Genomic DNA, 23,848 nt, shown 5'->3' on the forward strand with positions numbered 1-23,848 from the left:
TGGGTAGATACTAGGCCAGCCAGTATTAGAACAACCAACCTGATCTTGTCCCCATAAGTCTTTAACAAAATCAGCAATGATATTAGACTGAGAGGCCACTAACACAGCTGACACCTTGAATAGGCATAACTACTTAAATTCACTATTCAACAATTTAATTTGACTGCAACGCTACAAAGAGAATTGCCTAATAGTGAAAGTTGAAACAATAGGAAACCATATCAAACAGAACTCGCATGTAAAACAAGGACCATGAAGTCGTAGTAATAAGGCTTAGGTGATGCATCTCGAATACCTAACACCCGTAAGATTGAAAACAGCACATTCCACGCAATGATTCTGAACAAAATTTGGACAAGGTCTATGATTGACATCATTTAAAACATCATCGACATGTCAACCTCTCCAAGATCCATAACAGTAAGCACGAAGTCTTCATGGCAATACCAAAACATAGATAAGGGTTTGCGATACATGAAATTGACAACTAAAGCAGGTACTATGCTGGACGCCCGGCATCTAGAAGCGGAGCTTGGTAAAGAACCACCTGTTCTTGCCTGTCTTGAACCTCTCCTCGAGGCGGGCCTTCGCGGCCTTGCAGGCGGCGACCTTCTTGTCCCGGGTGGAGAGCGCGTCGGGCCCGCCCGAGGCGACGTCCTTGAAGTCAACGTCAAGGGTGTAGCGGGTGGGCATGAGGTGGGTGAAGTTTACGAGCTTGATGAAGCACTTGACACGGGACTTCTTGGCCGTCTTCTTGGCGGAGTCCTTGCGGATCACCTTCTTGGGGTATTTGGCGAGGCCGGCGACGAGGCAGTGCCCGTAGGGGCGGTCGCGGGTGCCCTCCTCGAACACGCGCACGATCACCGCCTTCCGGCCGGCGAACCGGCCCTGAAGGAGGATCACGGCCTTGCCGGGCTTCAGGAACTTCACCATCTTCAGCTGCTGCTGCTGCTGCTGCTGCGCCGCCGCCGGGGTGAAGTGGGGAGGGCTCAGGAGGTGGAGGAAAATGGTGGCAGAGGGAGGGGCGAGGATTAAATAGGGTGGCGGCGCTAGGGTTTCGAGGAGGGTGAGCGGATATCGGCTGTTGGATACGTGATCGGACGGTGCTGCGGCACTGGGCCTTCACGGGTTGGGAGGGGTCAGGCAGGCTTGGCGCGGGTGGTTCCGGCCACAAAAGCTCGCCCAACACCAACGCTTCACGGGCCACGAATCACAAAGCTTCCACCACACTGGGCCTGCAATTTTCTCAGAAATTACTGGACCTTTATTTTTGTGATAAAGTGGCCCAATATGATGTTGTTTGTTAAAATTTCTTTTTGCTAGTTGCTAGATACTCCATCCGTTCCAAATTATAAGTCATTCCAAGAATTTTAGAGAGTCAAACTATCTCAAAGTTTGACCAAAATTATAGAGAGAAATATAAAGATTTATGACATCAAATAGGTGCACTATGAAAATATAGCTAAAAAAGAATCTAATGATACTTAATTGTTATCATAAATGTTATTATCTTGTTATATAAATTTAGTCAAACTTGAAAAATATTGATTCTCCAAGATTCTTGGAATAACTTATAATTTGGAACGGAGGGAGTATATATAACATCGGATGGAACTTTCCCCTTGTCCAACTACCGAATTGCCGTGGCTATCAATCACGCGCGACGAACGCCCGAGCCACCACTTGAAGCGAGAGAATTCAGCCCAAACAGTCTAGCAACTTCTTTCTTCTTTCTTGAGCTTATGGTGCTCGTCGATTTCCTCGTTGTGGCTAGGGTCGGGGGTTCGGTTTGGAGGTTTTCAGAGTGGGTTGTTGTTGCTGGTGATGTTCTCCGATTGTAAACGAGTTGTAGGCAGGGTGCGCAAGCTTCGTTGATGGCGAAGCTTGTGGCGGAGGAGACGGCGACGAAGCAGCGGCATATTCGGCAGCGGGAGCAACCAGAGACGAGGATGGCGACAACAAGGGGGCGGGGAGAGCTTGCTAGGGCGGGACAAAGATCGCCCACGAATTAAGTGGCAGGAGCCGCCAAAAACAAGGATGGTAGTAGATCAGAGGCGAACGTTAATTGTAAAATTATCTTCAAAACACTTTTCAAAAAACTCAGGCCCAGAGAGTGTAGATTGCCCGCTGAAAAAGGCATAAGCGATTGACCGGGTAATCTAAAGTGTGTGATCGAGCACAACACTTCTGATGTAGTTCAGTGCCTGAAAAGCAATCGCCATATAAACCAAATTCTGAACTTCAGTCACCCCATCAACATTCCAGAACAAGGGTACGGTTCGCTCGTAGCCACTGGTGTGGCCAAGGTAGACATTTTGGTACGCATATTGAACTGGCAGTCTTCCACAGAATTACAAGATGGACAAATTCTTGTAGCACAGAAAAGCATGAATACTATCGAAAAGTATCAAAACGAGACAATGAAACTGATGAAGCAAATGAGAAACAGTCCCAAAAACAAAAGCAAAGATGGTGTTAAGATCAGTAATAAACAATCTAATCCAAAACCCACAACATTTGATCACATCCAATAAATAAATAGAGCAAGTATCTGCTGTGCTGACTAAGCTCTAGCGTCTCAACTCCAGTGCCCTCAATCAATTCTTCTCATTATCTCGTACATGGTCAGATTAATATGTTGCTGTTATGGTGGCTACTGGGCTGAGATCGTGAGAGAGGGAGAGGGGGCGATTGCTAGGGTTTTGGGCGCCGGGGGAGGCCGGCCGCGGGGCTTTGCCCACGGCCGGCAAAAGAGAAGGGATTTTCTTCTAATCTCTTACTTGATTAGATTGATACATCTCATCTCCTTACATAGAGAGGTATACTTGACCCCTAAGCAAGCGACTAATTAATCCTAATGGGCTAGGCCCTTGACTCCTCTAACACTACACCCCACCTAGACATGCAGCTCGTCCTCGAGCTGCAACCAAACAATGACGCTAACAATGACTCTACTAGACGCAAACCGAACACCTAAGAACAAGCCTTTTACATCTCGGATTATTTTAAATAAACTGCGACTATTTATTTTTGACTCCTGAAGATAAGGCAGACACCCTCCGCGTGCTGGACCTGCACGTATGCAGCCGCCTGGATCCCATGGAGACCATCGGAACGAGAGGGGTGTGCGGGTACGGCCACCTGGAGTTAATCGGGACCACGACCAGCAGAGACGTCCTCGCGGCGGCTGGTAGCGGAAAGTGGTGGCACTAAACAGTGCGTCCTCGCCGGTGACAAAGAGGAAATCGCCGCTGCCGCAGAGTTGGAGTTCACCGACCGTGGAAACAACACCCTGATCGCGCATGTAGACAGCAGCAGATCGACGCGATTGCTGGTGGCCGTCCGGCAGGGCGAGGACGCGCCCCCCTTTGCCGAGGTCGACCGCCGTCAAGGCCGCCTCATGCATCTGTCGGCGCATCTCATGCAGCCGACGCCGCGCTAGGAGGCCGCCTGCTGCAGCCTGCAGCCACACCGCCGCATATAAGGATCGATGGACCAAGAGGGGGGTGAATTGGGCCTTTTTTAAATTTCTAAAACAAAGTAAAGCAACCTTAACCTATGCAATACTAGTAAGGCTCAATTCACCAACCGGCTAGCTAAGCAAACTACACAAGCTTATGAAGATACAACTAGATATGAAATTAAGCAAGGTAGAGCTAAGCTATGATCTCTAAGGTCAAGCACATGAATAATTGCATGAAAGTAAGTGCTTGAAAGTAAAGAGTGGGCAAGAGACAACCGGATTTTTACCCCGTGGTGTCGATATGTTGGCACACACCCCTAATCCGCGTTGTGACACTCACTAAGAGTCTTGTCACCTCCCAAGTCACCGAGACGAGGGCGCACACTAAGAGTCTCCGTTCACCATCCTGGCGTGGTGGAGCTCAAACCACGTACAAACTTCTTCGGGCTCCCACAATCGTTGGCAAGCTCCGGAAGAAACACCTTCAATCACCAAGATCGCCTAGGTGCTGCCAATCACCAAGAGTAATAAGCTAGGGTCTTCACTTGAGCAAGAACCGATCACCAAGAACGGATGCACACAAGCTTCTCTCTACTCAAATCCTTAGTCTTGCTTCTTTAATGATTGAATGAACAAATGTGTGGAAGATGAAGCTCAAGGTGGCTCTCAACAATATATGAGTGTATGAATGTTGCCTGGTGTCAAGAGAGTGCAAAATGACCCATTGGAGGGGTATATATAGGCAGCTCACACGAATAGAGCCGTTGGAGAAAAGCTGCCAGAAAACTGCGTAGCGCCGGTTAATCCGACGATCCTCCAATAGCCAGCGTCGGTTTTAACCGATGAAAGTAAACTGCCCCTTTTGGAAACTAGCCGTTACAACATTGGGCAGATTAACCGACGTATCATCGGTTTAACCGGTGAGTGTAGTTGTCCACTGATCAACTGAAAAACCAAGTCTCTGGACAACTGCACCGACGTTAACTCAAATCCATCGTCGGTTTCAACCGGTGAGTACAACTTCTGAAATCCCTAGAAAAACCATCTCACTGGTCAATTGCACCGACGTCTCATTTCAAACAGCGTCGGTTTAACCGGTGTATTGAACTTGAAAAGCCCTGGAAAAACCAACTCTGGACTTATGCACCGACGTTAATTCAAACAACATCGGTTTAACCGGTGTATAGAACCTGTCCAGACTCTGCTGACTGCGTTTAACCGACGTATAGAAGAGTGAAAGCGTCGGTTAAACCGGTGTATAGACTTTTTCTGATTTTGCCTTTTCTGATTTGAGTCTTGAGTGAAATCCAAATATTCTTGAGATATAAGTTGAAAACCACTTATTTGAACTTCCAGGAACCTGAGTGACCATAGTGTGCATCCATTTTCAAATGACCATGTCCATGCTCAAGTTACTTGACCTTAACCCCTCTTAATAGTGCGATCACTACAAAACTATAAAACCTATACTAACATAAGTGTCCTTCTCAACCTTACGACACTTAGGACTAGAAAGATCCTTAGTCTTGTTATATATTTGAGTTGAAAACCGAGATCGCCTTTTTGAATAACGAAATTGATGGGCCTCTTTTGACATATGACCAAATGAGCGATAATGATCTATTAAGCTGCACAAACTCATTAGTCACAATAATGGTTGTCATTAATCACCGAAACAAACCTAGAGGGCCTAGATGCTTACAATCTCTCCCTTTTTGGTGATTGATGACAACACAAACATAAATATCGATAGAGCGAGAAAGATAAAACAGGATAAACACAAGCAAACTCGGAAAAGGACCAAAGAGCTCAACGGCTCAAACGAAATCCATAAATATGTCTCAAACCACAGCAAACTCAAGCGACAAATGTACATATCCATGAACTAACATCAAATGAGATAAAACATCAAAGTCCTGATAACTACGAGCTCTCTCTATCTCTACCCTCCCCCTGACTCCAACTCCCCCCTAACTCTCTCCCCCTTTGGCATCAAAGCACCAAAAAGGCGAGCTACTGGTCCGGCTATCGCGGTATGGCGAGGAAACGGTCCGGGTCATCGTCATCGTCGGACGGAGAACCCTCGGTGACGGACAGGAACTGAGGGTCTGAGCTAACTGGAGGTGTAGCTGTCGTGGAGGCTCTCGTGCTGGCACTGCCTGGAAGAGGGTCCGTAGAAGTGGTAGCCGGCTCAGCAGAAGATGTGTCAACATCTGAAGTAGTAAGTGCTGAAGCTGCCGGCTGTGTCGACTGCGGAACTATAGACTCCTCTCCTCCTCCCCCTGAAGGTAGTGTCTGTGGTACGACGGGGAGGGCGACTGACTGCACTGCCGACGGTGAGTCCTGGAAGAGTGTAGTCACTGGCAGTGGTGAGAAGAGCGGATGACCGGCAGACCCAAGGAGTGCGGACATCGAGAACGTGGTCTCCGGTGTCACCGTAGTAGCTGAAGCTGCAGTAGGGGCTGGAGCTGGAGTGACTGCAAGCTGAGGTGCTCCAACACCCTGAACGCCTGGCTGTCCTGGCTGCTGCGGGGTTAGTCCGGTGTGAGTGTAAAGCTGTGTAATCATCCCGAACATCGCCATCATGCCCTGCTGCATCTGCTGGAACTGAGCGTCTGTCCTCTGTGATACTCGATCAATGAGCCCGACAAAACACTCCTCCCCTGTTGCACGCTCTCGGGCAGCCTCTCTCTGAATGGCTTCTAGCTGAGCCTCATGGGCTCTCCTGGCCTCCTCCTGTGCTATCCGATACTCTCGCTGCTGAGTAACAAGCTGCTGAAGAAGAGAGGTGAGCTCAGACGGCTGAGTCACCTGGGACTCTGTGACTGTGGCAGCTACTGGTGACTCTGGAGTTGGCTCTCGGGACCCTCCTGCCTCGTGGTCGTGACTGGCGGGTGCTGCAGGAAAGTACTCGGCATCCTCGGAGGAGTCTGACTCAAGTTCAGACCAGTGTATCTCATCATCTCCTCCGGGAAGCTGTACCTCGGCAGCTAGCAGTGCCTCATCCTCCTGTGCCACTCGGGCCTGTGCCTCAGGTGACAACTGTACCATGGCAGCTCTCTCTGCCTGTCTGCCTCTCCTCCGGTCCTGGGGAGCTGTCGGACGGTAAACTGGGAACCGGGGAGCCTCATCCTGACGGTACACACTGCTGACAGGTGACTCTGCTGGTATAATCATAGAACATATATAGCTGATCCAGTGTGCATAAGAGAACTGCCTCACGACCCCCATCCCGTCAGAGATCACATCCTCAATCTCAGCTAAGATAAAGTCAACTATATCAAACGGCTCGTGAGTGAGGATGTGAAGTAGTAGCAGCTGCTGCAAGCCAGTGAACCCCTCTGGGTAGTCACTCCTCGGTAACAGAGTCCTCCGGAGGGCCATGTGAACTGCGTATGCCTCTGGGGTCAGCAGGCTAGGAACTCTGGCATAGGAGGCTGGAAACGGCTGGCAGAAGCACTGAGAGATCGCCTCGTGAGAAGGTGCAATCCCACCAATCATCGCTCTGCGCGGTGGATCTGCGTCTCCATATACCATCTCAAGCAGGGAGACATCAACCAAATCAACTCCAAGTATCCCTGCTATCGTCGCCCTGGACAGACCAAAGACCTGACCTCCAAACACGAAGTGTACGGCTCTGCGCTCGGGAGCTATCCAGACTGTGGCATAGAATACTCTGACCCAGTCCTCGATATACATGTTCTGCTCTATCTGAAGTAACCTGGGCAGGCCTCTGAAGTGAGCAAAATGCTCTCTGACATCTGCTCCCCTGCTGCTATCCTCAAAGAGACCCAGTCTAGCACTCTGTGCGGGAAGATCCTGTGCCCTCGCCTCTGGTAGGTCTCGTAGAAGCTGGCCTGAAGAAGTGTCCAGAATCTACGGTCGACCCTGCTGTCACGGGTCACGGGGAACCAGTCCTCCTCTCCAACACTCCACCTGAGCCTCTTGACCTTTGCCGCATTGGCCTTGGTCAAGTTCTGGAGCAGCACACCTAGCTCCCGACGCACAACAGTGTCCATACGGAACAATGCGCCCTCGGCCTCTAGGGCCTCGGCTCTACGGGCTGCTGCTGCTGCGGACCTACGAGGCTCCTGTGGCTGGTGACCTCCTCGTGTCCTCGGTCCAGTGCGACGCTCGGTCACTGGCGAAGTCTCTGCTGCTGGGGACGTCTGCCGAGTGCGGCCAGACCGTCGTAGAGTCGATGACCCCTGAGTACTCTGCCCCTGAGACTGCTCAGACTGCTCCTCTGAATCTGCATCTGAATCTGTAGCTGTATCTGAGTGATCTGACTCTGCTGCTGCCTCAGCCCTGGCCCTAGCTGGCTGCTCTCTGATCGCGAACGGGCGAGCACGGCCTGACGCCTGCTCCTCGGCGGCCTTGGCCACCATCTCGGCCCTCTCGGCCTCTCTCTCTGCACGGGTCCGCTTGCGGACGGGCTTCTCCACAACAACCTCCTTCCCCTTCCTCTTCTCGCGACCCATCTCGGTCAGGCAATACCTCGAACACCCTGCGAGCACTGGGTGAGGGTGTGCTGCGGCTGCGGCGTGTGGAGTGGAGGCGCGGCAGCGGCGGGCGGCGTAGACGGCGGTGGTGCACGGGCGGCACAGGAGCGCGCAGGCGGGGAGCGAGCGGCGGCGCGTGCGGCGACTCGGCTCGGCGGAGTGCAGGCAGACGGCGTGGAACGGCGGCGGCGGCTGCGTGGGCGCACGGCGGCGGCTGGAGTTAGCACGTGCTGGTGTGCACGGGCGGCGGCGAGCTGTAGCGGCGGCGCTGGGGAGGCGGAACGAGCGGCGGCGGCGCGGAGTCAGGAGAAAACAGAGGAAGTGAGGCCGGCGTCTACGGGCAAGACTCATATATGACAGGTGGGCCCCGCGTTTTTTCTTGACGCCGGTTAAACCGATGCCTAGGTCTTGAGCGCCGATTGATTGCATCGGTGCAGTTCACCCGAGACTCCTGCAGAAAATCATCTGAACGCCGGTTGATCCGATGATTTGCAATTTGAACTCGCCGGTTGAACGCTGCTAACACCGGTTGATTGCTGGGTCAGATCTGAGTTACGTTCACCGGTTGATCCGATGCTGTGACTTTTGTATACGCCGGTTGAACGACTGGATTGACTGAGCTGAGACAGAAACTTAGTAACGCCGGTTAAACCGATGGGTGTAGATCCATTGAATGTCGGTTTAACCGGTGAACCAAAAAACCCCTCACTCAGCTCACTCTTCTATGCTAAGTCCAATAAACTTATAAAATTCAACTAAACACAAGTTAATGGACTTGCATAGGCGACTTTACCCCTCAAAATATTTAGGGTAGCACACTAGCTTAATAATTTTTGTTTTCGAATACAAGGAAAAGCCGCAAAGCGAGACAAAACGCCAAATAAAATGTATGAGCCTTGTCATAGGAATTTTGAAGATAGAAAGCTTCAAACTCATCATGACATGACTCACTAGGCAATAACACACCTAACACTTTGCTCTTTTCACTTTTCATGAATTAAGATCTTGTAAATGAAACAAGTCTCATTTTCATCAAGTGATCTCCTTTGTGACCCTTACGCATGCAATGATAATGCAAACTACAACCACATGCGTAAGAAGAGTAAACATGAAGTGCACATCTATATGACAAGGAATGCAAAACAAGAATTTAAGATCTATTTGTCAAGTTTGAACCCACGGGAAGCTTATTCATGATGAGCCTTTCTACAAGCCTAGAGGAAAACAAGTGGACCACCACCTCTAGCTAAACCCTTGCTCATCACTATCTTACCGTGGTTAGACAAGTGTCCTATATGTATGCATTTTTCTATATGTCATGGCATCTTACATGACGTTTGCCGCATCTAATACATTAAGCTCATTTCTTAGCCTAACAAAAGTACTCTCGTCTAATGGTTTTGTGAAGATATCCGCCAATTGCTCCTCGGATCTCACACCTTGAAGAGATATGTCTACTTTAGCTTCGTGATCACGCAAGAAGTGATGGCGAATATCAATGTGCTTTGTGCGAGAGTGTTGAACCGGATTTTTGGCAATTTTTACGGCACTTTCATTGTCACAAAGGAGTGGGATCCTATCTAGTTTCACACCAAAGTCCAAAAAGGTTTGCTTCATATATAGGATTTGGGCACAACATGCACCGGCCGCTATATATTCCGCTTCCGTGGTGGACAAAGCCACGGAATTTTGCTTCTTACTCGACCAAGAAACTAGAGAACGCCCAAGCAAGTGGCAACCCCCGAAGGTACTCTTGCGATCCACACGGCTTCCGGCAAAATCCGAATCCGAGTATCCCAAGAGATCTAAGCTAGCGCCTTTGGGGTACCACAAACCTATGCTTGGGGTGTGCTTGAGATACCGAAGGATCCTATTCACAGCCGAGAGGTGTGATTCCTTTGGGTTTGCTTGAAAGCGGGCACACAAGCACACACTAAATATTATATCGGGCCTAGATGCGGTAAGGTAAAGCAAAGACCCTATCATAGAACGATAGAGGGATTGATCAACCGGTTTACCGTCCACATCCAAGTCGAGATGCCCATTGGTTGCCATGGGTGTCTTGATTGGCTTGCACTCATCCATCTTGAACTTCTTCAAGATATATTTAGTATACTTTTCTTGATGGATGAATGTCCCTTCCTTCAATTGTTTGACTTGAAAACCAAGGAAAAAGGTCAATTCACCAATCATGGACATCTCAAATTCCCTAGACATCATGGTAGCAAACTCATGGCTTAGTGAATCATTAGTTGAGCCAAAGATAATATCGTCAACATAAATTTGACAAATGAAAAGATCCCCGTTGACGTCTTTTGTGAACAAGGTGGTGTCCACCCTCCCGATCTTGAAGCCTTACATGATTAGAAAGTCATGAAGCCTCTCATACCAAGCCCTTGGAACTTGTTTGAGCCCATAGAGTGCCTTGTGCAACCTATAAACATGGTTAGGATTCCTCGGATCTTCAAACCCGGGAGGTTGCTCAACATAAACAAGTTCGTTAATAACGCCATTTAAGAATGCACTTTTCACATCCATTTGATATAACTTGATATTGTGATGTGAAGAGTAAGCAAGAAGGATGCGGATAGCTTCAAGTCTTGCGATCGGAGCAAAAGTTTCACCAAAATCCAAACCTTCGACTTGAGAAAACCCTTTTGTCACAAGTCTTGCTTTGTTGCGTATCACCACCCCATGTTCATCTTGCTTGTTTCGAAAGACCCATTTAGTGCCGATGATGTTCTTGTCTTTCGGAGGAGCTTCGAGGACCCAAACTTCATTGCGGGTGAAGTTGTTCAATTCTTCTTGCATGGCCATCACCCAATCCGAGTCCTCAAATGCTTCCTCTATGCTAGTGGGTTCAATACAAGAAACAAACGAGTAATATTCGCAAAATGAAGCATGCTTAGAGCGAGTTCTTACTCCCTTGGAAGGACTACCAATTATTTGACCAATTGGATGATCCTTGGAGATGCGACCATGCTTCACTAACGGTACTTGCGTGGATGCTTATTGGGGTGGATCATGGGTGACTTGTGCTTGTGGTGGAACAATTTGCTCTTCTTGTTCTTGGACTTGGGGTGTTGGCGTTGGCACATTTTCTTGAGGTTGTGGATCATCTTTTTCTTGATCTTCATCCACTTGGGGTGCTGTGGAGGTGTTTGGTGTAGATGAGGAAGGTCCTCCCCCTTGATCATTGCCTTCATGCACTTCTTCCGGCTTGATATCCCCAATGGACATTTTCTTCAAAGCTTCATCAATCTCCTCATCACCTACATTGTCATAGCCAACAACCTCCTCTTGGGAGCCATTAGATTCATCAAACTCCACATCACATGTTTCTTCAACTAACCTGGAGGTTTGATTGAATACTCTATATGCTTTGGAGTTTGATGCATAACCAAGAAAAAAACCTTCATCACATCTACTCTCAAACTTACCGATCCTTTTCTTCTTATAGATGAAGCATTTGCAACCAAAGACTCGAAAGTATGATATATTTGGTTTCTTCCCGGTGATGAGCTCATATGGAGTTTTCTTGAGGAGTCGGAGGGGATACACTCGGTTGGATGCATGGCACGCCGTGTTGATTGCTTCCGCCCAAAACTTCTCGGACGTGCCATAATCATCCAACATTGCTCTTGCTAGGGTGATGAGTGTCTTGTTCTTTCTTTCCACCACTCCATTTTGTTGAGGCATGTAGGTGGCGGAAAACTCATGCTTGATGCCTTCTTCATCGCACCATTCTTCAATCTTCATATTTTTGAACTCGGTGCCGTTGTTACTCCGGATCTTCACAATTGGGGAGTTGTACTCCCTTTGAGCTCTTCTTGAAAATGTCTTGAAGACTTCCGGAGTTTCACCCTTATCGCCTAGAAACATGACCCAAGTATAACGTCAAAAATCATCAACGATTACTAGGCAATAGAGGTTACCACCAATGCTCTTGTATGTAGTTGGACCAAAGAGATCCATGTGTAGTAGCTCAAACGGCTTGGAGGTAGACAACATCGTCTTGATGGGATGATGTGTTGCAACTTGCTTCCCGGCTTGACATGCCTTACATAGCTTGTTCTTGTCAAAAGTGACGTCCTTCAAGCCGGTGATCATCCCTCTCTTGTGGGCTTTCTTGAGGTTGATCATGCTAATATGAGCAATTCTTCTATGCCAAAGCCACCCAAGAGACGACTTGGTGAAGAGGCATGTCATGGTGCTTGTTTGCTTTGAAGAGAAATCCACCAAGTAAATGTTGCCATGCCTAAACCCCGTGAATACCAATGACTTGTCTTCTTCAAGAGTTACTACAACACCATTCTTGTCAAAGGTACACGTTAGTCCAAGATCACATAATTGAGCAATAGAAATGAGATTAAAACTAAGTGCTTCTACAAACAAGACATTAGAAATAGATAAATGTTTAGAGATTGCTATTCTACCCAAACCTAAAACTTTTCCCCTTGAGTTATCACCATAGGTGACATGTTCATGATCGCCGGGGTCTTCAAGAGAGGTGAACATGCTATCATTGCCGGTCATGTGTTAAGAGCAACCGCTATCAAGTACCCAATGTTTTCCACCGGCTTTGTAGTTCACCTACACACATGAGAATTCACTTTTAAGTTTTTGGAACCCAAACAAGCTTTGGGCCTTGCACATGTGTAACAAGAGCTTTTGGGACCCAAAGTTGCTTGGGGAGCTTCTTCTTTGACTCCTTAGTGATTTTGCCAATGAATTTGGCCTTCACCTTGCCCTTCACTTTACTCAAAAGAAAATGGTTATTTTGAAACATTGATGAGTAATTCTTAGGTAAAGTGGGGAAAGGACGTGATGGCAAGGTGCACTCCCTAGTGTGGTGTCCGGTGACTTGGCAATGTTGGCAATATGAACCACTTCCTTGATGAAGCTAGTCTTGATCTCCGGAGAAGGAGTAGTGCCTTGATTTGGCTCCGGAAATTAACCAAGACCTCTCTTGCCATAGTCACGAGCATTGTTGAAGAGAATTTCCTTGTGGATGTATTCTCCTCTTGAGAGCTTCTCCACACTACTCTTGAGGCTTGCGACTTGATCCATCAATTCCTTTTCCCTAGAAGGAGCAAGCTTGGGCACAATATTAGTGGCATTTGCATTAATGAGTAGGTCATCACATGAATTAGAAGCATTGACCTTTTCAATAGTTTCATTGACAAAGTTCTCAAGACTTTGGTCAATTGCTTCATAGGCAAATTCAAGTTCTTGATATTTGTGAGCCAACTCCCTATGCTCTTGTTTAAGTTTTTTGTGGCTCTCTTCAATATGCTTAGCAAGTACAAGTGACTCATTGTGCTTTTTGAGCAAGTCATTATACTTGCCACGCAAATCGGAGTGGGCAATCTCTAACTTGGCATGAGTGCTCTCAAGAATCTTGACTTTGCCATTTTCCCTCTTGATAACGGATGTATACTCATTAATGAGGTTAGTGAACTCATAAGGGTCAAGCTCTTCATCACTATCATTGTCACTATCCACCTCACATACCTTTGTTTTACCTTTTGCCATGAGGCACATGGGAGGTGGAGGTAGCGATGATTCTTCCTCATCACTTGACTCTTCGCTTGATGAGACATCGGTCACCCACCCTTGTTTTTCTACCAAGAAGTTTCTCTTGGTGTTGCCCTTTTTCTTTGGGAAAAGCTTGGTCTTCTTGTCATGGCTCTTCTTCTTCCCGAGTTTCTTGTTTTTGTTCTTCTTCTCATCTTCATCATCATCGCTTGAATCATGGCGATGCTTGCTCTTGTTGTCCTTCTTTCTCTTGTCCGGCTTGGGGCAATTTGGAGCAATGTGACATTTTTCTCCACAATTGTAGCAATTTTTATTCTTGACATCTCCCCATGGCCGGAACATTCTTCTTTTCGGGTCAAAGTTGAAACCCTTCTTGTTGATCTTGTCATTCAAGTGTGTGAACTTTCTCATCATGAGAGCAAGTTCTCCATCATCTTCTTCATTGGATGAGCTTTCATGATGATCTTCTTCTTCATTGCTTGAGCTTGATTCTTTCTTGATCATCTTGAGCTTGCGGTGCTTGTTGGTCTTGGTTTTGAGAGCGATTGTTTTGCTTGTAGTTGGCTCTTCGGACATACCAAGGATACCCATTTCATGAGCGTGAATTTCGCCCACAAGCTCTCCTACTTCCATCGTATCAAGATTCTCCTTTTGAAGCATAGCATTGATGATGTTGTACTTGGGCTTCGGAAGGAGCATGAGAATCTTGCGGTTGATGGAGCCACTGTCAATTTTAGAAACTTCAAGTGCATTAATGTCCTTGACAATGACATTCAAGCGAGAATACATATCATTGCAATTTTCATGAGCTAGCATCTTAAAAGAATCATACTTAGCTCTAAACAAGTGATATTTTTGTTCACGAACATTTGTAGAGCCTTCATGAATTTCAATTAGCTCTTTCCATATATCACTTGCTAAGTCCATGCCATTTACTCTAGCAAAGACTTCCTCACTAATGACTTCGAAAATTGCATTTCTAGCCTTAGCATTCCATTTTAATTGCTCCGAGGTGGGAGTTCCGGTGAACCCGGTCTTTGTTGCCAACCACACTTCGGGGGCAATCGCATCAAGGTATGCGGCCATACGAACTTTCCAATAGGCAAAGTTCTTGCCCTCGAAGTCAGGCGGCGAACCTCCCATCTTGGTCATAGCTCTAGGCGGTGAAGCCTAATGATCCAAATGAGCAACGAGACTTTGATACCAATTGTAAGGATCGATGGACCAAGAGGGGGGGTGAATTGGGCCTTTTTCAAATTTCTAAAACAAAGTAAAGCAACATTAACCTATGCAATACTAGTAAGGCTCAATTCACCAACCGGCTAGCTAAGCAAACTACACAAGCTTATGAAGATACAATTAGATATGAAATTAAGCAAGGTAGAGCTAAGCTATGATCTCTAAGATCAAGCACATGAATAATTGCATGAAAGTAAGTGCTTGAAAGTAAAGAGTGGGCAAGAGACAACCGGATTTTTTTCCCGTGGTGTCAATGTGTTGGCACACACCCCTAATCCACGTTGTGACACTCACTAAGAGTCTTGTCACCTCCCAAGTCACCGAGACGCGGCCGCTCACTAAGAGTCTCCGTTCACCATCCCGGCGTGGTGGAGCTCAAGCCACATACAAACTTCTTCAGGCTCCCACAATCGTTGGCAAGCTCCGGAAGAAACACATTCAATCACCAAGATCGCCTAGGTGCTGCCAATCACCAAGAGTAACAAGCTAGGGTCTTCACTTGAGCAAGAACCGATCACCAAGAACGGATGCACACAAGCTTCTCTCTACTCAAGTCCTTAGTCTTGCTTCTTTAATGATTGAATGAACAAATGTGTGGAAGATGAAGCTCAAGGTGGCTCTCAACAATATATGAGTGTATGAATGTTGCCTGGTGTCAAGAGAGTGCAAAATGACCCATTGGAGGGGTATATATAGGCAGCTCACACGAATAGAGCCGTTGGAGAAAAGCTGCCAGAAAACTGCGTAGCGCCGGTTAATCCGACGATCCTCCAATAGCCAGCGTCGGTTTTAACCGATGAAAGTAAACTGCCCCTTTTGGAAACTAGCCATTACAACTTGGGCAGATTAACCGACGTATCATCGGTTTAACCGGTGAGTGTAGTTGTCCACTGATCAACTGAAAAACCAAGTCTCTGGACAACTGCACCGACGTTAACTCAAATCCATCGTCGGTTTAACCGGTGGGTACAACTTCTGAAATCCCTGGAAAAACCATCTCATTGGTCAATTGCACCGACATTTCATTTCAAACAGCGTCGGTTTAACCGGTGTATTGAACTTGAAAAGCCCTAGAAAAACCAACTCTGGACTTATGCACCGACGTTAATTCAAACAACATCGGTTTAACCGATGTATAGAACCTGTCCAGACTCTGCTGACTGCGTTTAACCGACGTATAGAAAAGTGGAAGCGTCGGTTAAACCGGTGTATAGACTTTTTCTGATTTTGCCTTTTCTGATTTGAGTCTTGAGTGAAATCCAAATATTCTTGAGATATAAGTTGAAAACCACTTATTTGAACTTATAGGAACCTGAGTGACCATAGTGTGCATCTATTTTCAAATGACAATGTCCATGCTCAAGTTACTTGAGCTTAACGCCTCTTAATAGTGCGATCACTACAAAACTATAAACATATACTAACCAAAGTGTCCTTCTCAACCTTACGACACTTAGGACTAGAAAGATCCTTAGTCTTGTTATATATTTGAGTTGAAAACCGAGATCGCCTTTTTGAATAACGAAATTGAGGGGCCTCTTTTGACATATGACCAAATGAGCGATAATGATCTATTAAGCTGCACAAACTCATTAGTCACAATAATGGTTGTCATTAATCACTGAAACAAACCTAGAGGGCCTAGATGCTTACAATCTCCCCCTTTTTGGTGATTGATGACAACACAAACATAAATAACGATAGAGCGAGAAAGATAAAACAGGATAAACACAAGCAAACTCTAGGGTGCTGAAGCTGCCGGCTGTGTCGACTGCGGAACTATAAACTCCTCTCCTCCTCCCCCTGAAGGTAGTGTCTGTGGTACAACGGGGAGGGCGACTGACTACACTGCCGACGGTGAGTCTTGGAAGAGTGTAGTCGCTGGCAGTGGTGAGAAGAGCGGACGACCGGCAGACCCAAGGAGTGCGGACATCGAGAACGTGGTCTCCGGTGTCGCCGTAGTAGCTGGAGCTGCAGTATGGGCTACATCTATGCCCGGGTGTAGTGAAAAATAAGTAAGGGTCTTCGCACTTCCCTCGACGGATGCTAAGGGTAAGGAAGCTAGCCGAGCCAACTAGGATTCGTATAGGTAGCTGGAACGTAGGGTCCCTAACGGGTAAGTTGCGAGAGCTAGTTGATGCAGCAATTAGGAGGCGTGTAAATATTCTATGCGTTCAGGAGACTAAATGGAAGGGCCAGAAGGCGAAGGAGGTTGAGGATACTGGCTTCAATCTTTGGTACAGGGGGCAACTCCGGGTAGGAATGGTGTAGGCATCTTGATTGATAGGAGCCTTAAGGATGGAGTCGTAGAGGTTAGAAGGCATGGCGACCGGATTATCCTAATCCGATTGGTAGTTGGAGATTCGGTTTTGAATGTGATCAGCGCCTATGCCCCTCAGGTAGGCCTTAGTGAGAGCACTAAGATGCAGTTCTGGGAAGATCTAGATAGCATGGATAGTACCGTACCTACCAGCGAGAAACTCTTCATATGAGGAGATCTCAACGGTCATGTGGGTGCGACTAATGTAGGGTTCGAGCGAGTGCACGGGGGTTTTGGGTATGGTAGCAGGAGTCAAGAGGGGGAGGATGTGTTGAACTTCGCGTTAGCCTACGATTTGTTGATAGCGAATACCGTGTTTAAGAAGAGGGAATCTCATCTTGTGACGTTTCGTAGTGGACAACACTCGAGCCAGATCGACTTTATCCTTACTAGGAGGGAGGATAGACGTGATTGCTTAGATTGTAAAGTGATACCTGGGGAGTGTGTTGTCCCTCAACACAAGCTTGTGGTGGCGGACTTTCGTCTTCGGGTACGTGTCCACCGGGACAAACGTGACAAGATTGCGAGAACAAAGTGGTGGAAGCTTAGAGGGGAAGCGGCACAAACGTTTAAGGAAAATATGCTAGGTGAGGGGCCTTGGGAAGAAGGAGAAGACGCAGATGACATGTGGCTAAAGATGACAACATGTGTTCGGAAGGTGACCTCAGAGGTGTTTGGCGTGAGTAGGGGAGGCAAACAGGAGGGGAAAGACACCTGGTGGTGGAACGACGAGGTGCAAAGGGCTATTAAGAAGAAGAAGGAGTGTTTCAAGCGCCTCCACCTTGACAAGAGTGCAGCCAACATCGAGGGCTATAAATTAGCGAAGAGGGTTGCAAAGCGAGCTGTGAGTGTAGCAAAGGGTAAGGCGTATGATGACCTATATCAGCGGCTAGGCACGAAAGAAGGGGTGAAGAATATTTATAGGATGGTTAGGATCCGCGAACAGAAGACAAGGGACATCAACCAAATCAAATGCATCAAGGATGGGACAGATCGACTGCTAGTGAAGGATGAGGAGATCATGAATAGATGGAGAGAGTACTTCGACAAGTTGTTTAATGGGGAGAGTGAGAGCCCTACCCTTGAGTTAGATGACTCTTTTGACGATACCAACAGACTTTTTGTGAAGAGAATTCAGGAGGTAGAGATCGGGGAGGCTTTGAAGAGGATAAATGGAGGTAAAGCGATGGGCCCTGATAGTAACCCCATTGAGGTTTGGAGATGCCTAGGAGATAGAGCAATAGTATGGTTAACTAAGTTTTTTAATCTCATTTTTCGGTCAAACAAGATGCCAGAAGAATGGAGGAGAAGTATATTAGTACCTATCTTCAAAAACAAGGGTGATGTTCAAAGTTGTACTAACTACCGTGGGATTAAGCTGATGAGCCATACGATGAAGCTTTAGGAGAGGGTTATCGAGCATCGCCTAAGAAGAGTGACAAGTGTGACCCAAAACCAATTTGGGTTCATGCTTGGAAGGTCAACCATGGAGGCGATTTTCTTAATACGACAATTGATGGAGAGATATAGGGAGCAGAAGAAGGACTTGCACATGGTCTTCATTGACCTTGAGAAGGCATATGACAAAGTACCGAGAAATGTCATGTGGTGGGATTTGGAGAAGCACAAAGTCCCAACTAAGAACATTACCCTCATTAAGGATATGTACAAGAATGCGACGACGTTTGTCCGGACATATGACGGCAACACCACTGACTTTCCTATTAACATAGGCCTACACCAGGGGTCAACATTGAGCTCTTATTTATTTGCTTTAGTGATGGATGGGGTCACAAGGGATATACAAGGTGAGATCCCTTGGTGTATGCTCTTTGCTGATGATGTGGTGCTAGTTGACGAGAGTAGAGCAGGGATTAATAGAAAGTTAGAGCCGTGGAGACGCACGTTAGAGTCGAAAGGGTTCAGACTTAGTAGGACCAAGACCGAGTACATGATGTGCGATTTCAGCGCGACTAGGCATGAGGGGGGAGACGTTAGTCTAGATGGGCAAGTGGTGGTCCAGAAGGATACTTTTCGGTATTTATGATCGGTGCTACAAAAGGATGGCGACATTGATGAAGATGTTAGGCATAGAATTTCAACTGACTGGTTGAAATGGCCGCAAGCTTCTGGCATTCTTTGTGACAAGAGGGTGCCACAAAAGCTAAAAGACAAGTTCTATAGGACAACAATTCGTCCGGCAATGTTATACGGTGCTGAATGTTGGCCTACAAAAAGACAACATGTCCAGCAACTGAGTGTAGCAGAGATGCGGATGTTGCGGTGTTTTTGCGGGCACACAAGGAGGGATAGAGTCCGGAACGAAGTTATTCGGGATAGAATCGGAGTGACACCAATTGAGGAGAAACTTACCCATCATCGGCTGAGATGGTTTGGACATGTCCAACGAAGGCCTCCTGAGGCGCTGGTGCATAGTAGGGTTCTTGAGCGGATCGATAATATAAAGAAAGGTAGAAGTAGATCTAAACTGACTTGGGATGAGTCGGTTAAGAGAGACCTTAAGGATTGGAATATCTCTAAAGAGATAGCTTTGGATAAAAACACTTGGAGACTAGCTATCAATGTGACTGAATATTGAACTTATTTCTTTCGAATTTTATCTCTAGTCTACCCCAATTTGCTTGGGAAAAAAAAGGCTACGTTGTTGTTATATAAACACTTGCATGTGGAAACCAATAACGATGTTCAATTTGGAAAATGTCTTAATTTGAGCTAAAGTACAGATCAAGAAATACTATTTTGGTAAATAACAATAACGATTTTCAATTTTAACAGATTCCAAAATTTCGTTAAGGTCAATTCTGTTGATATTAAGGACAGATCACCAAACCCCAACAATGCCTACTAAGGTTCTGTAGACGAGATAACACAAACATTGTAGAACCATTTCATTCCAAGAATGTCAAATATGTCTTCAACAAGGCAATGTCAACTCAGGGACAGATCACTAAACCCCAACAATGTCTCCTAAGGTTCTGTAGACCAGATAACAAAAACATTTGTAGAACCATTTCATTCCAAGAATGTCAAAGATGTCTTCAACAAGGCTATGTCAACACCGCAAACAGTAGATCATCTAGGGCACCAATAGAAATTAAAAAACTGCATAATGCTTGAAAACAGACGGTATTTTGGTGGGTAGATACTAGGCCAGCCAGTATTAGAACAACCAACCTGATCTTGTCCCCATAAGTCTTTAACAAAATCAGCAATGATATTAGACTGAGAGGCCACTAACACAGCTGACACCTTGAATAGGCATAACAACTTAAATTCACTATTCAACAATTTAATTTGACTGCAACGCTACAAAGAGAATTGCCTAATAGTGAAAGTTGAAACAATAGGAAACCATATCAAACAGAACTCGCATGTAAAACAAGGACCATGAAGTCGTAGTAATAAGGCTTAGGTGATGCATCTCGAATACCTAACACCCGTAAGATTGAAATCAGCACATTCCACGCAATGATTCTGAACAAAATTTGGACAAGGTCTACGATGGACATCATTTAAAACATCAGCGACATGTCAACCTCTCCAAGATCCATAACAGTAAGCACGAAGTCTTCACGGCAATACCAAAACAGAGATAAGGGTGTCCGATACATGAAATTGACAACTAAAGCAGGTACTATGCTGGACGCCTGGCATCTAGAAGCGGAGCTTGGTAAAGAACCACCTGTTCTTGCCTGTCTTGAACCTCTCCTCGAGGCGGGCCTTCGCGGCCTTGCAGGCGGCGACCTTCTTGTCCCGGGTGGAGAGCGCGTCGGGCCCGCCCGAGGCGACGTCCTTGAAGTCGACGTCAAGGGTGTAGCGGGTGGGCATGAGGTGGGTGAAGTTAACGAGCTTGATGAAGCACTTGACACGGGACTTCTTGGCCGTCTTCTTGGCGGAGTCCTTGCGGATCACCTTCTTGGGATACTTGGCGAGGCCGGCGACGAGGCAGTGCCCGTAGGGGCGGTCGCGTGTGCCCTCCTCGAACACGCGCACGATCACCGCCTTCCGGCCGGCGAACCGGCCCTGAAGGAGGATCACGGCCTTGCCGGGCTTCAGGAACTTCACCATCTTCAGCTGCTGCTGCTGCGCCGCCGCCGCCGCTGCCGCCGCCGGGGTTGGAGGGTGGGGAGGGCTCAGGAGGTGGACAAAAATGGTGGGCGAGGGAGGGACGAGAATAAATAGGGTGGCGGCGCTAGGGTTTCGAGGAGGGTGAGCGGATATCGACTGTTGGATACGAGATCGGACGGTGCAGCGGCACTGGGCCTTCACGGGTTGGGATGGGTCAGGCAGGCTTGGGTCGGGTGCTGCTTGGCGCGGGTGGGCACAACAGCTCGTCCCCCACCAAAGCTCCACGCGTCTTTTTCATATTAAAAAATAAAAATTTCAAAAATAAATGTCCGTTTTGAAAATTTTCGAAAATATCTCCTGGTCGCCCGGCCCAGGCGTCCAAGCAACGAGCGACAGAACCTTAATGTAAAGTTTTTTTTTTTGAATTTGCAAAGAGTCCTTGGCCAGGGGGAGGGGGCATGTCGCCCCTGACCCCTGTCCCCCCCCCCCACGGGCGACGGTGGGTCTCCCACCCTATATAGGCCCTGGCCTCCATTTCCTTCTCATTTGAGCCCAAAAATTGCACTTAAAGTCAGAAAGGTCTACTCCATTTGGCCCATACAAAACATTGTAGTCACCAAAAAATACTTGAAACTACATCTTACTCGACATATCTGTATATCACAGAATACTTATCGAGTTATACTCTTTACTTCACTACCTTATTCAATAATCCGTAAAAACTAAATATGAATTTCAACTACAACATATAATATAAGTATTCTCAAATTCTATACTGCATATGCGAAATTCTATTCTAAATCGTAATTAATTTATAAACACGTCTCTAATAGTACTGCAATTGTAATAATAAACGAGTAGTACTAATTTTCTAAACTAATTTACTACTACGTAACTAAAGTATCATTAAACTCCTACTTAAATGGTTCTACTATAGCACTAATTAAATTAAATTACTCTACAATACCAATGGAAAAATACATAAGCTAAATGTACTAACCTGCAGATCACAAGTACGCAATCCGGCAGGGCTTCGCCGCTTCCCTTCTCCTCACTCCTCTCTTTTTTTCTGGATTTTTGGTGAAATTTTTGGGCTCAAATGAGGAGAAAATGGTGGTAGAATTATTATATAGGAGGGGAAGGGCCGGTCGCCCGAGGGGGGGCGACAGGCCCCCCTTGCTCCCGCGCGCACCCGGCCAGGCACCTCATTGCAAATTTGAAGAAAAAAAATTTCATTTAGGGCATGTCGCCCCCCATAGGGCGACCGGGGTATATTTTTGAATTTTTTCGAAACGGACATATATTTTTGAAATTTTGATTTTTTTTAAAAAATATAAAAAAGAAAAAATCGCAAGCTTCACTAGCCACAAAGCTTCCACCACACTGGGCCTGCAATTTTCTCAGAAACTACTGGACCTTTACTTTTGTGAGAAAGTGGCCCAATATAATGTTGTTTCTTAAAATTTCTTTTTTGCTAGTTGCTAGGTACTCCCTCCATTCCAGAATACGTGTAGTTTGAGAGTTTAAAATTTATCACAAAATAAGTGTAGTTCTCTTTTTTTGAAAGAAACAAAATAAATATAGTTCTCGCTTTACAATGCAACATCGGATTAAACGTTCTCCTCGTCCGTCCCGTAGCGCACGATGAACGCGCGAACCATCATCTCAAGCGAGCGAATTCAGCCCAAATGACCTAGCAACTTCTTTCTTCCCCCTCGAGCTCGTGGTGCTAGTTCGTTGACCTCCCCGTTGTGGCTAGGGTTGTTGGGGGGGGGGCTTCGGGGTCAAGGTTCGGTTTGGGGGCTTTGGGGGTTGTCACCGGTGATACTCCCCTACTGTAGGGGAGCTTGGACGGCTGCGGACCAGCGGACAGTGGTGGCGACGGGTTGTGGGCAGGGTGACGAGCCGCCACTGTCCGCGGGTGGTAGAAAACATCTAGTGGGTGGGGTAGGCGGTAGGAGAGTATGGCACGCTTCGGTGATGGTGGAGCTGGTGGCAGAGACGGCGACAAAGCTTGGTAGTGGGATATTTGGTAGCAGGAGATGCCAGAAACAAGGAGGGTGGCGGCGGGGCAGGGAGGCACACGGTGGCAGGGGAGAGCTAGCTAGGGAAATGTTTGGAACCAAATTTTTTTCAGAAGTCCCTATCACATCAAAAGGAATCTTACTATTTTATAGTATTAAATAAAATCTGTTTATAAATGTTTTTTGACAGCTGAGTGCTTTTCCGCGAGACGAATCTAATAAGCCTAATTGATTTTGAGTGAATTTTCCCGAGATAAAAGTAAGTTCCAACTTCTTGAACATCCATAATAATTTTGGAACTTTATAGCCATGGAAATTTCTCAGAATTTTTGAGGTGAAAATTTTTACCCACTAAATCCGGAACTTCCGGGTTACAAACTCGGAACTTCCGGGTTTACTGCTGTACTGGGTAAACTCCAGAGAATCCGGGAGAAAAGCCAGAGTATCCGGGCCTCCCCAGAGTATCCGGGCTGAAACCCAGAGAATCCGGACTATTCTCAGAATTGGGCAAAAAATCTCAAAAGTGTTGATAGAGTTTGATTTCTAGAAGAGAGGTCCTTGACAAGAGAAAGATTTTGATATTTTGGTTCCTTTGTCTTAAATATCCATTTGAAATAGGAACCTAGGCTTGAATTTGATGAGAGGAAGCATTTCCAAAGAATATAGCCCTTGA

General features: G+C 46.7%; 2 protein-coding genes across 3 annotated transcripts; both read right to left on the reverse strand.

Moving 5' to 3' along the window:
• Window positions 1-305: 305 nt before the first annotated feature.
• LOC120698263 (60S ribosomal protein L27-3-like) lies at window positions 306-21,223 on the reverse strand. Of its 2 annotated transcripts, XM_039981797.1 has the most exons (2): window positions 21,173-21,223; window positions 306-957 (listed from the first exon to the last, which is right to left on the reverse strand). In XM_039981797.1, the coding sequence occupies exon 2, from the start codon at window positions 931-933 to the stop codon at window positions 520-522; it is 414 nt and encodes a 137-aa protein (XP_039837731.1). In that variant the 5' UTR covers window positions 934-957; window positions 21,173-21,223; the 3' UTR covers window positions 306-519. The 2 variants fall into 2 exon arrangements, with proteins under 2 accessions (XP_039837731.1, XP_039837730.1); XM_039981796.1 differs by lacking the exon at window positions 21,173-21,223 and having other exon boundaries at window positions 306-1,010.
• LOC120698261 (60S ribosomal protein L27-3-like) lies at window positions 20,524-21,269 on the reverse strand. The gene has a single exon (XM_039981795.1). It carries the CDS (start codon window positions 21,149-21,151, stop codon window positions 20,738-20,740), a length of 414 nt encoding a protein of 137 aa, XP_039837729.1. The 5' UTR covers window positions 21,152-21,269; the 3' UTR covers window positions 20,524-20,737.
• Window positions 21,270-23,848: the final 2,579 nt, after the last annotated feature.

This window comes from Panicum virgatum, chromosome 3K, assembly GCF_016808335.1.
Source record: "Panicum virgatum strain AP13 chromosome 3K, P.virgatum_v5, whole genome shotgun sequence".
Taxonomy (NCBI): Eukaryota; Viridiplantae; Streptophyta; class Magnoliopsida; order Poales; family Poaceae; genus Panicum; species Panicum virgatum.